This window comes from Lepeophtheirus salmonis, chromosome 7 (genome assembly GCF_016086655.4).
Source record: "Lepeophtheirus salmonis chromosome 7, UVic_Lsal_1.4, whole genome shotgun sequence".
NCBI lineage: Eukaryota > Metazoa > Arthropoda > Copepoda > Siphonostomatoida > Caligidae > Lepeophtheirus > Lepeophtheirus salmonis.
Genome location: NC_052137.2, coordinates 37,363,109 through 37,380,575, shown reverse-complemented (window position 1 = coordinate 37,380,575; position 17,467 = coordinate 37,363,109). Strand labels below are relative to the sequence as shown.

The following is a 17,467-nucleotide window of genomic DNA, read 5'->3' as shown; positions in this document are numbered from 1 at the left end:
AAAAAAAAAAATTGACGTTGCCCGCGAAATTTAAAAAATCATCTTACTTTTTTGTACAAAAGAAACTTGATTCGTAAGAGGATTTCAACGTTAATTATCATTTAATCAGCTTTTGTGAGTTCTTCTTCTTATTAATATACTTTTTTAAATCTTGTCACTATATCAAAATCCTCGTGGTAACAAAATACTGAAATCTGTCTTTTTAAGCCTCTGTACACATATGTACATTTTTAAAACACATAGATAAGTAATATTGTAACATGCATGTCATTTTATTACAAAGCTAGTATGTCTGGTTCCCTCTCCCCTTGATCCACCTTCTCACCTTTATCAAAAAGTTCGTTTCATGTTGCTATTTGTTATGTACAAGTTGCGAGCTAAAAATGAAATGACAACTTTTACACAATACTTGTGACCATACAATGATTGAAAAGTTCAATATAAATAACTCCAATATAATCCTTGGGATATCAATATGATTACTTAGTATTCAATAGTACACTCGAACATTCAAAGGTAACTACTGGTAAATAGTCTAAAATAAATAAGTAATAAACCTTAGTCAAGATGATTTTACAGCATCAATGAATATTTATGGTATTATATTCAGGGCCATGTCCGGGATCTTTCCCTGAGGGCACAAAGCTTAAAATTGATGTTGCGTAAGAAATACTTTTATTTTGCTTGTGAAAGATAAATCATTATTTGTCTGTAATCAAGTATTCTTAATTTTTGACTGATATATTAATGTCTGGTTAATTTAAGCCCTGTATATTAGTCCTCAAAACTTTTAAAGTTCGGTCATTGATGACGTCACTTAACTTAATTTATTCTTTATTCAATCAGTTCTAGAATTGACAGTCTTAAAGACCGACAGTTGTAAGGATCGGTCCTCAGACTGAACTGTACTAGACCGAAAAAATAAAGACAGAGACAACACTAATTGCAAATAACTGCTCCTCTTTTTTTAAGCCTAAAAAATGTAAAACAACCGCAACATTTTGTTTAAATTTGATTCACTAAACCTTCATTACTGCAAAAAAAAAAAAAAATAATAATAAAAATCATCCAACCATATATATATATATATATAGTCGACTTTTTTTTTTCTTTGATAAAAAACAAATCCAAGGTTAGTTGAAATGATGTTTGTACACACAAACGTAACTATTTTCTTTACCTTCGTCTATGAAAGAGTTGTCGTCTTCCAAGTACTCTCTTCGGAACTCTGTTTCTTTACTTTTAAGAATGATGATGCTTTTCTTAGAGGCAGAGGAGGGGAGGATATGACGGCCTTTTTTATGGATTTCATTACTGGAACTAGAGGATGAAGTGGTGTGATTGGAGGAAATGGATATGGAGTTTGTCCGTCGACAATTAGCACTGACATTGAAGTTATCATTATTGTTGTTGATACTACTACATCTGTTGTTGTTGTTGTTGGGAGGTGTAGTGAATGGATAGTTATTTGTGCTATTGGGATGGGAGGATGAGTTCTCTGAAGGATTGGTTCCTAAATCCTGTGATCCTCCTTTGTGCCTCAAAATACTCTCACTTCTTGGGGGATAAGATGAAAATATAAAAGAATCATTCTCTTCTTCGTAATTAAGAGACTCATCCCTGGATACACGTCGTTGCTTTCTCCGATACTCTCTTTGAACTTTTTGGACATATGCTTTGGTATTAGAATATTTTGAGGGATATTTGCGTCCATATGTAACACTTGGAGGCTTTGTTTTATAAATAGTGCGGTCAAGGATGCGCCTAGTCCTTATTTCAGGTTGGACAACCCTTGTTCCAAATAATTTAGGGAGCATGGAGAACTGCTGGTGGGAAATGAGGGTTTTGGGTTCATCATCCTCATTGTCTTCCACTTCATCCTCATAGCCTTCTTCTTCGGCTCCTCTACTATAGAAAATGGCTTTGCTTCTTTGAGGATAGAGTATTTCCCCACTTTTATCGTAGATTCGAACATTGCGTGTGACTTGAAATTGAGACTCTACAGTTCGGGCTTTACGAGATGAAGAAGAAGATGTCTTTCGACTCTTCCGAATATGCATTCCGAATATATATGTTAAATGTTAAGAGTATCGACGAATACAGCAACTAATAAATCAATTGTAGCACTACACATACACACAGTCAACTAACTAACTTGTCTTTTGAACGACTGATTGCAATAAATGACGCGCGTTCCTTTCCTTCTTTTTCTTTTTGAATTGTGCTCGCCATCAAAGGTGGATAACGCGCCGAATAACTCAAAATAAAGCAACAATCTGTATGTATTATGTTGTATGTAGATAGCCGATAAATAAGGTAACCAATATGAAACATTATTCTAATTCATCATCTTAGAGATAAAAATATGTGTACAATTATACACATATTGTAGACATATGGATGAGAAAACGGATTGCTTGTGCCCTTTACTCGAGTTAAAAAAGAAAGGAAGAAAAACAGTTCATTTTTAAATGCACATTCAATCAACAATAATTGTGCACTTGAATAAACGAAACAAGAGAGACTCCACAGATGCCCATGGAGCTATGGAATAAGTGCATTTTGACTAATAAAAGATGGATTGATGTATATAGCACGTATGATATCCATATTTTATAGTTTTAACTTATATAATATTTGAGACTGCATTGGAATACAAAAATAAATTTGCCAACGACAAAGATACGACCTTGTTTATACCTACTTACATATATGACTTAAATTCACAACCACAGGGATATGCTTTAATCAACAAGAGAATAACAACAGAAGCATTACTCAAGGCAACAGCAAGGGAAGCAATTATGCATAGAATGCACCATTTGTTTAAAAGGACTAATCATAATTAGGATACCTCAGATCGTCCATCATAAGGACTAGACGGAAGAAATTATTTACAAAATATTTGGAGTAACTAACCTGGTTCATCATCAAGGTCAAATCTGATGTAACTACGGAGGTGTATTAAAAGGCGGTGCCTTACCCAAGACCATGTGTATGTCTCCCAGACAACTGGACACAAGCGTCTTTTGACTGTATAAAAGCCCGTTGATAAATTTCGACAATAAACAAATAAAAATGTTATCCAAAGCTAATCCACAGGAAAATCCTAGACATGGCCATTGATCCTCCTTGAATTTGGAGTCCCTGTTATTGGATATATACTGTAGTTAGATGAATAATTGTAAGCCTCGATCCCTAGCACAAATGCAGGGGCGTCTTCAGAGGGTGGGTTAGAGGGGCCGTAGCCCTCCCCAAATTAAGGAATTTCTGTGTTTTTCTAAAAAAAAATATTATTAAATTTTTTTGCCAAAAAAATTAATTTTTTGTCAATAGTTGTGGATTTTTGAAATTACCAAAAGTAAGGACCCCCTTCCAAACATATTTCTACTGACGCCTCTGAAAGGGGTTAAACATGTTGCTCGAACCTGTCAGTGAGGAAAAACATACGCATAAGTGTATAAAAATAGCTGTCCATCGACTTGCAATTAGTGATTGATATATTTGTCACATTTTATACATCAAATTAAGAAAAGCCACCCCTCATTTCTATGCAAAATGGTCCAAAGAAGTCAATGAACCTCAAACTTACATCATTTCCCCTACTAAAGTGTATATTGAGAGTTTGATTACTCTACACAAAATATATGTTTCACATGTTCTATGATAATTTTTTTTAAAAACCCCCAAAAATCAATAACTTATTGGCAAAAATTATTATAACTCTTGTTGTTGTTCTTTGCTATTATCTCCTCTAAAGGTCCAAGAATGGTCTATTACAAAATATTTTAGTAAATAAAACTACTTCTACCTATAATAATAGTAAGCATACATGGCTTGAGAATACGTTTTTGCTATGCGTGGGTGAACGACTCCGCTCTTATTGAGAATAATTTTTTTCTATACCCAAGAACTTTTTTAAACACACATACATATGTTCATACGCAGACCGGCCTTGCCTGACGGTTAAATATTTATTATTAATATAAATAAGAATAATAGTAATGATAATTGTTATTATTATTAGTATACTAAAGTTAACATGATATTAAGGGGCTCATAATTCATCATTTTGCTCTTCTTCATAGTTGCGAGTACATAACTTAAATTACTACCACGATGCCATAAATTGCTAGGCAAGAAATCACATTATAAATATGTAATTATTTTGAGGGGGTTATTTTTTGTGGCATATGGGAAGACCTTGTGATATTGTAGGTATGAATAAACATCAATTTGGGATCACATCATTACGGAAGTTCTTACAAATGCTAGTAGAAGAAACCCAAAAATGATGAATATTCCCCCTTAGGAATCCCATTAGTCTTAGGATTTTGTATGGAAATCCTAGAATGGTCTAAGAGTCTTTAACATTGTTGTAAGACCAAACTAATTCTATCTAAATTTGGCCTGGAAGGGTCTCGTAGTAAAATCAAATCATTCTTGATCGGTACAAAAAATATATCTTGTTTATTTTTTTTTTTGACACGGAAAAAAATTGTTATCGATGAACTATATAAAGAAAGGTGGAGGACTAAGTCAAGAAAATGGAAGCATAAAAACGAATTTTATAGTCAGTTGTCACATGTAGGATGGCTTATGTTCTATTACAACGAATTAAAATTTTAGAGAAAATAAAAAAAAGAAAGAGAAAAACCTCTTTAAAGGTTGAAAATTATTTATTTACCCATCTCTATTATACAAATTTTGAGAAGTATAAGTTCATTTTTTTACATTTTCCTAGGATCAATGTTGTAGAACTATATAATTAGCTGTCGATTGCTAAGAAAAACACTGTCCTAGTCACAACCATGAGCACACAGTAGGATAAGAAGTTGAGATAGCAGTGCTCCTCCGCGCGGAATTATTCCAGAATGCCATCTGGGAGCAGACTGGGGCCTCGAGGAAGACAATAATCAATGTGTTCAATGGATATGTATTATATATATCCTACCAGCAGTTGATGATCTAAATATACGTTACAATAGCGCCTTCAATCAGTCTATAGTTGTCTATGTTAAGAGTAGAATTAACATTTTTGAAAGGAAAAAAAGGAGCGCGAGAAGAGGGTGAGAGGGATACATGTGGTAATACTGAATTAAAACTATTAATATATCAGCTGCCTGTCAAATGATTTTGGGAGAGAGAAGGAATTACTGTAATAAAGCGGAGAACCTTCTACATAAATTTAAAATAACATCAGAGCAGGGAAAATATTGTAACTATATTCAAATTCATATATATTTATTTTGAATATTTAAAAATAATTTACATCAAAAATAGCCCATAATGCATACTCCAGAGGAAGAATTTAAAAGTATGAGGATCTATTAAAGAATAAAAATAAAGGAAGAAAGAACCCACCCAACAACCATTTTTCCTTTTCTAACTTTTAAATGTAATTTTTTATTTCATTAAAAACATCTCAACTCTAGTTATAACCCATAGCTATAAAACAAAGAGGTGAAAGGAAGGCCACGTGATCAATATTTATGCAGTTACACTTTTTTTGGGTTGAATATTACTCGATAACTCACGTTGCCGCCTCCATTAGTTAAACTTTTTAATAGAATTAACAAGATCAATTCTGCAAAAGAAAGAAAAAGTTGCATAGAGGGCGGGGGGGGGGAAATGATAAAGTGACGTCAATTGTGGTATCATATTAAATTAACTCTTGCACGGGGGAAATATATAAGAACTCGCAGGAGTCTGAATTAGCTTACAAGCGTGTTTCGCACCACTTTCTTTCAAGGCTAAAGCTATGATGTCTTTTTTTTTTTAGAAAAGGATAAGCTATCGGTTACGACCAGCGGTCCGGACATAAATATCAGAAGAAAGAACTAAAAAAAAATCCACGATAAGCCATGCATCATTACTACGGAGATATCATCAATGACTGAATAAAATTACATAATGAAAGAAAATTATTGCTCTCTGCACTCGTTAAAATAAAAAAAATAATGAATCTCCATTTAATGCATACAAAAGTCTCTGTTTGCTATGTTTTCCTTAGGTGTGCTCACTGCACAGCTTAGGATTTATGTATTTTAATTAAATTGAATAGATTGAAACGCTGCATTTGATTTTATGAGGGTTTTATAGCTTTATTCAAGAACAGGGAAAGGAGGGAGCCCTTATCATCAATTTAGTCAAGGCCATAAAAGAAAAATTACTACCGATTGTATACTAAGTATCTACATTTAGAGCCTCTTAACATTTTGTCTCTTTTGTCCAAATGAACATTTGGATATATTGCAATTCAAAAGACAAAAAATAATTCAAATCTTTGATGCTGAATTATCAAATATTCAATGAATCAAACATCAAGAGATAGACTAGGGAGTATTTGATTTACATATTTGATCACTGATATGCCTAACAATATTATATAATATATAACTATATTGGGTATTATTTTTGAAATGAAATAAATCCAAATTTTATTTTTATTTAATATAACAATCACAAATAAATACCAAATTTTGATTCCCAATGTACATATTTAATATAATACCTAAAATAGCCAGAGATGAAAAAAAAAATGCGCGCGTTTTTAAGTATTTGAACTGTACAATCTATTTATATTTATGATTCATGGGTCCTTGTACAAGCAGATTGTACAGTTGTCACAGCGTATCCTCACTAACGCAAAAGTTTACATGGTTTTTGTTGTCCGCTGTCAAAGTTTCTTTTCACCTGATCATTCTTCTGAAGGTTGATTAGTTGAGCTATAATTAGCAATTGCTAGCTGTAAACAATTCCTAACAATCATTGAACAATAGCAACATAGTTAGGAAAAATCGGCTAAACAACAAATGATTTTGGACCTTTTTTTTCTTTTCTTTTTGTATAAAAGGTTGCAAGATACAATAAAGGTAACGACGTTCTGTATCTTCACACGCTTAAGAATGCGTGCACTATCACTTTTATTAAAATAATTCATTTGCAAGGCCGTCGCTAAGATGTTTTCCTGGTGGGGCAAGGCGATTAAATATCTTTAAAATTCGTGTTTTATGACCTTTTATATTAGAAAATACATTTCAATTTCTCGCAATAATTAATTTTTTTAATTTTTCACGCTAACTGCTACCTTTTCCACAGAATGTTACACATTTATTTCGACTTATAGTTCCTTTTGCAACGGTCCTTGATTTACTAATAATAAGTTACCCACCAAAAATCCTTCACAGAGTAAGTGAGAGAGAATGAAGAAGTTATCACTCCAAAGAATGGTTTCATACATACCTAAAAATGAAGTAAAGAAATCATAATTAATTATAGGTAATTAAATATCGTAAAATGAAAAAGGTAGAAATGAAAATGTATCCTTGATATTTGTCACTCCATCTTCATTCCTCATTAAATATATGGTATATATAATGATTAAATGAGCTTAATGATACATTTAATAAAAAAATAATAACTGACTGTTATTCTTACTGTGGTGAGGATGTATAACTGAGGCCCATCCCCTTAGGAATTATCCCACTAATCGAATCATGTTCCTACTTAAATTACTTATAAATGTAAGAGCAATCAAATGAGACAATGATTTAATTAACTAACCGCATAAAAGGAAGGTTTGTCTGAAAGATTATTATTTTTCTAATAATTTGTAATAACAGGACTACTAACGGCTAAATAGAGGAAGCCAAATAGATGTATGTATGTAATACTAAAACGTATTTCCTACTTTGCAAATGCAAATATCTTTAGATTCGTTCATCTATTTTATTAGAGCAGTTTTTCAAGGGTTATTTTAAAAAAAGAAAAGAGAAGGGAGGTCAGGGGGTGTCTGCAAGTGGGTGGGTGGGGGCTGTAGCCACCTTTTTGAAAAAAATGTAAATTAAAAAAAAATCACTTCTATGGAAAAAAAAAAATCCCCCCCCCTCTTAAAAAAAAAATCAATATAAGGATTTGTTTTCAAAAAAAAGGTCATTAAGAAATTTTTTTGCCGATTTTCCTATATAAAAAAGTCATTGATGTAAAAAAAATTAAGGACATTGTTTCTCAAAAAATAAAGAAGGTTAATCGAGGAATTTTCTAAAAAAAAAAGGTATTTCGTTTAAAAAAAAATCATGTAGACGCCCGTGAAGGTAGTCTTCTGTTTGTTTGCCGACGCCTACTAACTTTGAACAATGTCATATTTTAGCAAGTATTGCACATGTTCAAAATTCAGTTGTTTATAAAAATATAAAGTAAAATAGATAAGTAATTCTTCAAAAATATAAATTGATTACTACTTTTTTAGTTACAAATGAGAGTAGTTACGTCATGGACAGACCATTGTTTTAATAGATTTATGGCATATACTGATTTCAAAAATTGTTGGGCAGTCCTAGTCAGTCTTTTGCCCTCCAACCCTATACCCACACTCTTTCAGTCTTGGGACTAACAACAGGACTAAATGCTAGCTAAATCAAATAATAATAGAGTGTTATATGGCTAGATAGATGCAAATTAATAGAAGACTTAATTATAAAAGATGTTCTAGGATCGCAGCTATTGATAAAAATTAAACTGCTGAAACGACGTAGTAACATTAATTGCAACACCATTTTAGTATTAAACAGTTATAAGTGAGTCCTCAGGGCCGTGACTCAGATTTTGATTCTTACTTTTTGATAAAAAATTTAAAATCTATTGTTTGAATGTTATTTATTATTTAATCATCTAATACAGGGGTGAACAAACTTTTTGAAAGGGCCACATTTAGGAAATTGTTATTTTTAAAGCTTATATTAAAATATTTAATATGCAAAAAAAAAAAAAAAGGCAAGATACAATATTTATATATAAGAAGAAAAAAGATTTTTTGCAAATCATGAACAACTTCTATGTTTGATTTTTTTTTTTAAGCTGTCGATTTTCTACTTTTTTTAGACCTTATTATAAGTGTTATGAACGTTGATTTCTGGAATTGGAATGAGGTTTTGTAAGCTATGAACAATTTCTTATTAATAAATGATGAATAGTACCGGCTCTACTAGGCTCTTTTAAGTATAAACTAATTGAGAATCACATTCAAAATGTCTCATAAAAGCTTTTTCGCAGGCATTTTTTTTTGTCGGTTCACATGGAACATAGTTTGCCCACCTTTGATCTAATACATCTTACAACCAAACATTTTTTAAATAATAAGGCATTGATAAGAAGATAGACTATTTCAAATCACAAGTCTATTTATTCACATCTAAGTAAATAATCTTCACTCCTAGATGGAAAATTACTCCTTTTGAACATACAAAAATATTATATGTACAGTCAACCCCGGACTAACAGTTGCCTAATTTAAGCGTATCACTGCTCTAAGGGGTCATATCCAGTTCCACACAGGAATTTTATAAACTTTCTAAACGGTATTAAGCGTGATCCTGCAATCCCTGGCCAGTGGCATTATACCTTTTTACATAGGATCATACATGAATAGTAATGAAAATCGCGTGTATTTGTGCATGTTTAAAAAATAAAAACGGAAATCAACATGGTGACCCTGACAGTTTGAAGAATGTTTCGGAGGAGAGAAGTTTAGCTGTCATGCCATTTAATTAGATCAACTACAATCAGCTGTGACAAGGAAGAAGGGGGAGAAAGAAATGAACAAGGGGGTTGGCGGGAATTACTCCGATGTCGATCCCCAATTTTACGTTGTGTCCAACAAAGACTTGTAATAATAACTCATCAACTAATCCTCAAGGTTTCTCTTCGTCTTTTATAAGCACACACTAATGTTCAATTGGATTGTTGAATATAGTTGAATGTAGTAGGAAAGGACGTTCACTTCTCAGAAATTAAATAATAATGACAACTGTTGAGGAATAGAAAATTCATTTTCAGATATCCAATTCCAAATAAAAATGGGCCAGCTAAAAAATACTCACGATTTACATCACTATAGATGCACCTGCTTTTACTGCTCACTTTTTTAAACTCACATAGACTGCTGTCTACGGAACAAAGAAGGAGTGCCCGGTTATAGCCTTATAAATAATCAACCCTTTCTTGACGAGTTAATAAATACAATATTATGCATTCATAATTCTTTTCCACAAAAATGTATATCTTTCTCTCTCTATCACAGAATGAATTAATTGTGTCCTTTAAAATACTCCTTTATCAACTTTCGAATTGTTCTAAAATACCAAACCTGGCGTAAGAGGTCATCTACACTATTCCCTGACCGTTTAATATGGGTTTGACTTTAAGTATAAGTATGGAAACTCAACATTGATGCTCCATTATGAAACTCACGATTATTAAAGGTAATGACCCCAAAATATATGCTTATTTATTTTCAATTACCTATAATTTTCATGCATTGTTCAAATAATTCAAATTATGCACCTACACTAAATTGAGAAGGAGAGAAAAAATAAAGAACCTTGATCGACGTACTAAGTAATAAGGTGAGTTGGTATGTATGTTTGTAACTCTTGCATTCTTTAAAGGTCAAAAATCTAACTAAATCGATATCATTTATGTTTGAGTAGTAGCACAAAATCCCAAATAGAGAGACAAAAAATAGAAAAATATATAATCCGCAGGATTATATTATTATTATTTTTTTGGTTTTTGAAAAAAATTTCAAAAATCCGTTGCTATTCACATAACATTTCAAATATTAAATTAATTCCAATTTTTTTTATTAAAAAATCCATAGTCATCGAGAAAAAATTAAGAAAAAACTTCAAAAAATAAATTTCTAATATTAAATTATTGAAAAAAAACAACGAAATATAACATTTTTTACAAAATTTATAGTTATTCGCGAAAAAATGAATTTTTTGGATTTTTTTTTTAAAATCTACAGCCATTCATACAAAATTAAATTTTATGGAAATATAAATCAAAAATGAAATTGAAAATATTAAATTTTTTGGAAAACAATTTCAAAACTCCAAAGCTATTTACAAAAAATTAAATTTTTTGGATTTTTTTTAAAAATCCACTGCTGTTCACAAAAAATTTGAAAAATTATATGGTTTGTATATAAGTAATTGTAGGACTAACTAGTTTTTGTAAATTTGGATGTTGAGGAGGGGCCACATCCCCTCCAGCCTACTCCCAGTGTATACCCCTGCAAAACCATTTTGTCCATCAACAAAACTATGTACAGTACTCAAAATGAAGCGGATATAGGAACGTACTAGTGTATATCCACCAATGTTTGAGTTATAAATAAATACAATAAATTAAAATTTGCACGTGCCTTTTTGAGAAAAACACCAATAAGGAAATCCACTACTCTAACTACGGCTTCATAGCCCTATCACAAATTTGAAAGCAATAAACGGCGGTTTTTGCAAAGGTATAACCAGCGTCTCCATTATAATTTTTTTCGTATATGTCATAATTATCTATTTGAGGCCGTAGTAGTGTCTTTGATTTCGAGAATGGACCACACCGTTTTGCCATCCTCTCTTTTTCAATATTTCTTATTCATTTGATTGAAGTCATCGTCCTCATACTTTACAATGTAGGGATTATTTGGTTTTTGATAACTTTTTGGTTCTCAACACGGCGTTATTTCCCTTACACAAAAAATTATAATTGATGTTTTTATTAGATTTTGATGTTTCTGATCTTCTTTTAATTTAATCAGTGTTATAGACGTTGATTATTCAAAATAAATCTTAAGTTTAGTTTTGAACAATTTCCCACAATATACTAATGAATAGTTGTGAAAAATCATCCCAGAATTGCCTAACTATCAACTAATTTTGGGCCTTCTTTCTGATTCTATTTGGAGGGAAGGTTGCATTATATAACAAAGGTAACGTGTTAAGTGATTTTTTAGAACAATCTGAAAGGATATGTTTATATAAACAAAATTGTAAACAGAAAATGTAAAATGGTGGACCCAAATATGAAGATTTTTTTTTATAAAAGAGGTAATATATAAAATTGTTTTTTTCTGTTAACAAAAATAAATTATTTTAAAACATTTTTTTTTTGTAGACCGAACTTGGAAATAATTAGTTCGATCTTAGTAGAATTATAATGGTCGCACACCGGTCTAGGATTTCCAGACCGAACACCAAAACTTGTACGGAAATTCATGAGTGTAATATTGTTCAATATATGAGTACCATGGTGGTACCAGAGTAAATCCATAATTAAAGTGGCCCTATACTAAAATAGTATTATAATCGGTACTTGCAATGAGGTTTGGGAAAAAATTGACCTGCTAATGAATTAACAAACAAAATGGTTCCTTTAATTGTAAGAACAAACAATAATTACGTTTGTATTAAAAAAAAAAGTCATTCATTTTATTTTTATAGAATGAGTTATACATTTTTACCTCCAAAATGAAGTTGAAGCTTATATTTTTGCCTCTGTTTGTTTGTTAGTCATCAGAAGTTACAGATCACTTTTGATCAAACTTGTTCAAAGATAGCATATGGTCAAAGTAAAAGCCCAATAAATTTTGAGAGGTCGAGGTCAAAGGTAAAGGTAACACTAAACTTTAATTAAAAATGCATAATCGACCATAACTTTGGAACCTATTGAGGTACAGAGTTCAAATTGGGGTCCTTATGTAGGTTTGACACTTCCCCATGGAGTATTAGAGTTGGAAAAAATTGGATGTCGGTTGAAAGTTTTTGAATGATTAATGTAGTCATTTTTAAAAACATTAACTTATAAATAAAAATGTCATTAAACTAAATATCGGTACAATTTAGGAAAGGGACACAAAAAAGCCATGACTTTTTTTTAAAAAGTCATTAAAAAACTTAAAAAAAGTTAAATTAAAAATGAAATAAATTATTTATGAAGAAAGCCCATTTGTAATTTTTGGAATAAAAAGGGCGATATCTTAGTTCGAAAAGAAAATTCCCCTCATCTTTGAGTAGGAAAAAAGGAAAAGTCAATTGAAAAAAAATGAGATGTCAGTCGGAAAATTAAAAAAATACAGTGTGCATCAGCGAATTGTGCAATAATAATTCCGGTGTAGAATTTCGCCAAGATTTTCGAGAATTGAAATGTTTCCTGGTTTATTGAGATGTTATAAGCTATAGGGCCTCGATCCTGGGGCAGAAGGCTGAGTAAGTCTTCCTCACTATGTCCTCGCTCATGTTCTCCCCTCCTTGTCTACCGCAGCCTTCAGGGACTCCACATGGGGTGAGAGGTGTAACAAGCCTTCCTCTCAATAGCACCCCACATCCCATGGTCCAGGGGATTCAGGCCCAGCGAGCTCAGGGGCCACATCTCCCACGCCCAGCTTTTTTTGTTCTTATTGGATTATAGAATAAGTTCATGTAACTTAAAATAGTTTAAAATAAGGGATATGAGCTCTAAAGTTGTTTAAATCCTACTGCATGATTCGTTGCCCCATACTGTATATTACGCACCTCTAATTACCAAAATATTATGAGCCTGGTGAGGATGTGTGATCCATTCTTTCACAGCCAGTTCCATCTTACTCAAATAGTTATGAAGAGAGCCCTTTGTTTTATCTATGGTGGGGAGAAATTGTACATATTTTGTTTTTTTATTTGCAAATGCTTCCAGCATTAAATTTCACCTTTTATTATTTCCTACTTTTGAATGGTCATGACTCCTTTATTCACATATATTTACTTATGTATGAATAATATCTATTGTTGCTCCTATCTAGATTCTTTTAATTCACAAATTATATATATACCTATGTATGTAGATAGTAATATGAAAGTTCATGTTTGCAAAGGCGAAATTTGCTTTTATTATTTCCCGTGGTGTTTTTAGTGGATACAAGTTCATAATATGAAAGATATAGTTTTGGATTGGTCAAAAAAAAAACCAAAAAAAACTGCAGTCCATTTGGTCTGGTCCTAATAAAATTTGTGAATCCTATGACCGGTCCTTATCGGTCTATTATGGTAGCTACAACAGCTGAAATGACGTAGTTACTATATGTGTTTTCAACTTAACTTCTTTCAAAGAAACGAGATACCTAATATTTAAGGTAGGAAGTGTGTGCTTAGAAATTATTTTTATACGTTCTAGCCATCATTCATTAATTTCTTCGTTTTTATATTCTTCTATCCTAGGTAGGAGAGAATATAAAAAAAAAGAAGATAGAATCGTAGGGCGGAAGGACCGACGTATAGGTCCTTTGGACCATTTAACGATAAAAAGATCAGAATGATTCAAATGAAAGACTGAAAGGGGTGGGGGTAGACTGATTAGTAGTTCTGACCAACACTAAAAAGAGCCAATCGTTTCAAACAACATAACCCTTTATAACTTTGTAATTTAACAGAATTCAAAACAGTGGCCAACCAATGTTTGCCCTTGGATTAAAATGGCTGTGCTTCAGGTTGTTTTTATCACAAGGAACATGGAAATATGGAAAATTTAAAGGCCGAAATTACTGTTTTTGTTGAAAGAGCAACATTTATTATGCTGTCAATCAGTTTTGTGTCAGACCTAATTAATTTATTCTAGTCTCAGAACCAGTTCTATCAGTCCTTGGGACTGATTCTTAATACTATAGGTCCTTCAGACTGTCAGTACTTCAACTGATAAAAAAAAGACGAAATAAAATAGAGTGACATCATCCAGGTCCGAACTTTATAAATTTCGGACTGATATACAGGACTGAACTGGACCAGTACAGATACTAAACTAGACGAGAATGTTGTTTTTAACCTGTAATAAGGACTGACACAGTACAACTATAATAAGCCTTGATAGCTTAATAAACATACAAAAAATATATTTTCATGGAACAGATCTTAAACAACTTTTAAATTATTTCTTTTTTTAAGATGTTGTTTTATTAACTATAAAGTTCTATGTCATCACTTTACGACAAAATATTATTTCTGTCATCTTGATCAAAAATAAGGAATTTGTTAGACTATGAAAGAAAATACCCATTTTTTGTCACTTTTTCGTCCTTGCAAGGTATTTTTTTACACTTCAGAAACACACATAACTAAAGCCTCATTAGAATGTGGAAACCTGTATCTACAAACTATATTTCATGCTTATTTCTATTATGTGCCATTTTTCAAGGTGAAAAATGGCACATAATTTTGTAGATGTTGGAAAAAACATATCAATAAATAAATCATAAACCCAGAAATTTTGGATTATAAAGTTAATTTTCATGTGTTTCGGTAGGTAAATACGACGAGAAAAAACTATCTTAGTCCAAGCGCAAAAAAGTAGCCTTTTTGTTAACAAGTGTAATTAAATTTAGATATAAGAGGCATCTGAAGGGGATGAACTGGAGGGGTTGTAGCCACCTCCAATGGACTATTATTTTTATAAAAACAAAAACAAAAAAATATTTCGAACATTTTTCTAAAAAATTAAATATTTAATTTTTGAGATATTTTTCTAAGAATTTAATTTTTCTGTCAATAGATGTGGATTTTAGATTTTTTTTTTATCGAAAAAATTAATCTTTGAATTAATTTCCTAAAAAATTTTTTCGGCAAATATCTATCAATTTTTCAATTTTTTTTCTAAGAAATTTAATATTTGATATATAAATTTTGATTTTTTTTTTCAAAAATTTAAATGTTTGTGAATAGCCTTGAATTTTTGAATTTTTTTCCCAATAAAATTAATATTAAAATTTCATTTACAATTTTTTTTCCAATATATATATTTTTTGAAAAAAGATATCGATTTTTGAAAATTTTTCGAAAAAATTTAATATTTGCACTTTAATTTTTTGTGAATAGCTATGGATTTTGAAATTGGAATACCAAATACCAATGTTTTTTTAGGGACGGCTCCCTAAAAAACCAAAAGAACAATAATAATAATATAACCCTACGGACGCCCATGTATATAGGTATATAGATATTTATGCTCAATTTAGCTCTCAATTTATATTCTGAGTAAATTTGTCAACTGGAATTATCAAAATTCCACAATATACGTCCATTTAGACTAGGCAAGTTATGTACTTCTTTTGTGAGCTTAAAATAAAACCCATGTCCGTTATTTGGAACTCCTTTTTCTAAATATAAATTGAGCAAATTCTCCATGAGTGACAAATCAAAACTTATTCTGTAGAAACAACACACTAATACACATAAATGCAAAGTGTTACAAAGAATCTGACATTAACAAAGAGTCATTCAACAACTGTAGGTATCTCTCCATCACTTTTGTCTGAGTGTTATCACATTACATAATACGTTGACCTGTACAAGAGACATAGAGAGAAGAGGGAATGAAGATGAGTTTACCTTAACTTAACAACGGTTTGTGTAGTTATCAAACAAGACTATGTCATTCATTTCACTCTAACTTGTAGATAAGAAGAGCTTCAATTCTAAAAATAAATCTCATAATATAAATAGATAAGAGTTGTATAAAATATGACCTGCTCGTAAGTACTAAAAATAGAAGGAACCGACAAATAACATAACAATATTAATTATGTTTAGTAAGGGAGCAGCTTCGCTCTCAAAACGTTCTAATAGTTTAGTTGCGAGTAAATAAGTAGACATCCGATGTCGATCCTCAATTCTACTCTGAGTCCAACAACAGGAGCTACCTTATCGAGTGGACTAGATGGTCTTTTTAATAGAAGATTTAATTTAATTTTTCAAAAAAGAAAAAGTTCTGTTCATAGCTATTAATTTTTGAAAATTATCCCTCCTAAAAATTTAATTTTTATAATTTTTTGTGTACAACTTAGAATTTTTGGAATTATTTTACAAAAAATTTAACATTTCAATTTTTTTTTTGAAATGTTTATCCAAAACATTTAATTTGCTGTGAATAGCTGTAGAATTTTGGATTTTTTTTTCCAAAAAAATTATTTTTTTTGTCAATATTTGAAATTTAATTTTTGAATTTTTTTTCCAAAAATATACCTTTTCAATTTTGTTTAGAAAAGTTTAAGTGTACGAATTTTTTCCAAAAAATGTTAATTTCTGGATTTTTTTTTTAAATCCAAAAACCAAGTTATAAGTAAAAATCTTTGTTCATCTTCTCAAATAGTTAAGGATCGACATCAGGGTAATTTGCTGCACATGTCCTTGAAAGATGCAGATTAGGATTTGAGTTTATTTCCTTTATCACAGCTAACCTAATGAAACGTCAAGACAGCTACACTACTCTCCTTCTGTAACATTTTCCATTGTCAGGTTTACCATGTTCATTTTCGGTTTCTTTATTATGCATACAGGTGAAATACCTTCTTCAATGCACACTACTAATAAATGGTCTTTATTGAATTAATACAAAGTGTTAAACACACAAAAACAAGAGTGAGGAAGTTGAACTTAAAAAAAATTAGCATATTTTTAAAGGAATTAAATTAATTTACAAAATGAGTAAATTATACATGTGAATCTAAAAGGAACTCACTGATTCGTTCCATATTCATGTGATTGGATTTAATCCATGAGGAAATTGCTTAGAGCGAGTAATCATTATTTTTTCCTTCTGTTATCTTTTACAAATACATACATAATATTCGATGTATCTACAATATATCCCCCGTTTTGTA

At 31.0% G+C, this 17,467-nt stretch overlaps 1 protein-coding gene across 8 annotated transcripts in view; it reads right to left on the bottom strand.

The window, feature by feature from the left end:
* The window catches only part of LOC121122218 (uncharacterized), a 244,022-nt gene that overhangs the window by 33,297 nt on the left and 193,258 nt on the right, over positions 1 to 17,467 (bottom strand). Inside the window, exon 1 of one of the 8 annotated variants that reach the window (XM_040717215.2) lies at positions 1,181 to 3,758. The exons of the other annotated variants lie outside the window; for them this stretch is intronic. Coding sequence (XP_040573149.1) covers positions 1,181 to 2,060 — 880 coding nt within the window. The 5' untranslated portion in view covers positions 2,061 to 3,758. Of the gene's footprint in view, positions 1 to 1,180; positions 3,759 to 17,467 lie in introns of those variants that run through there. 8 annotated transcript variants of the gene reach the window in all.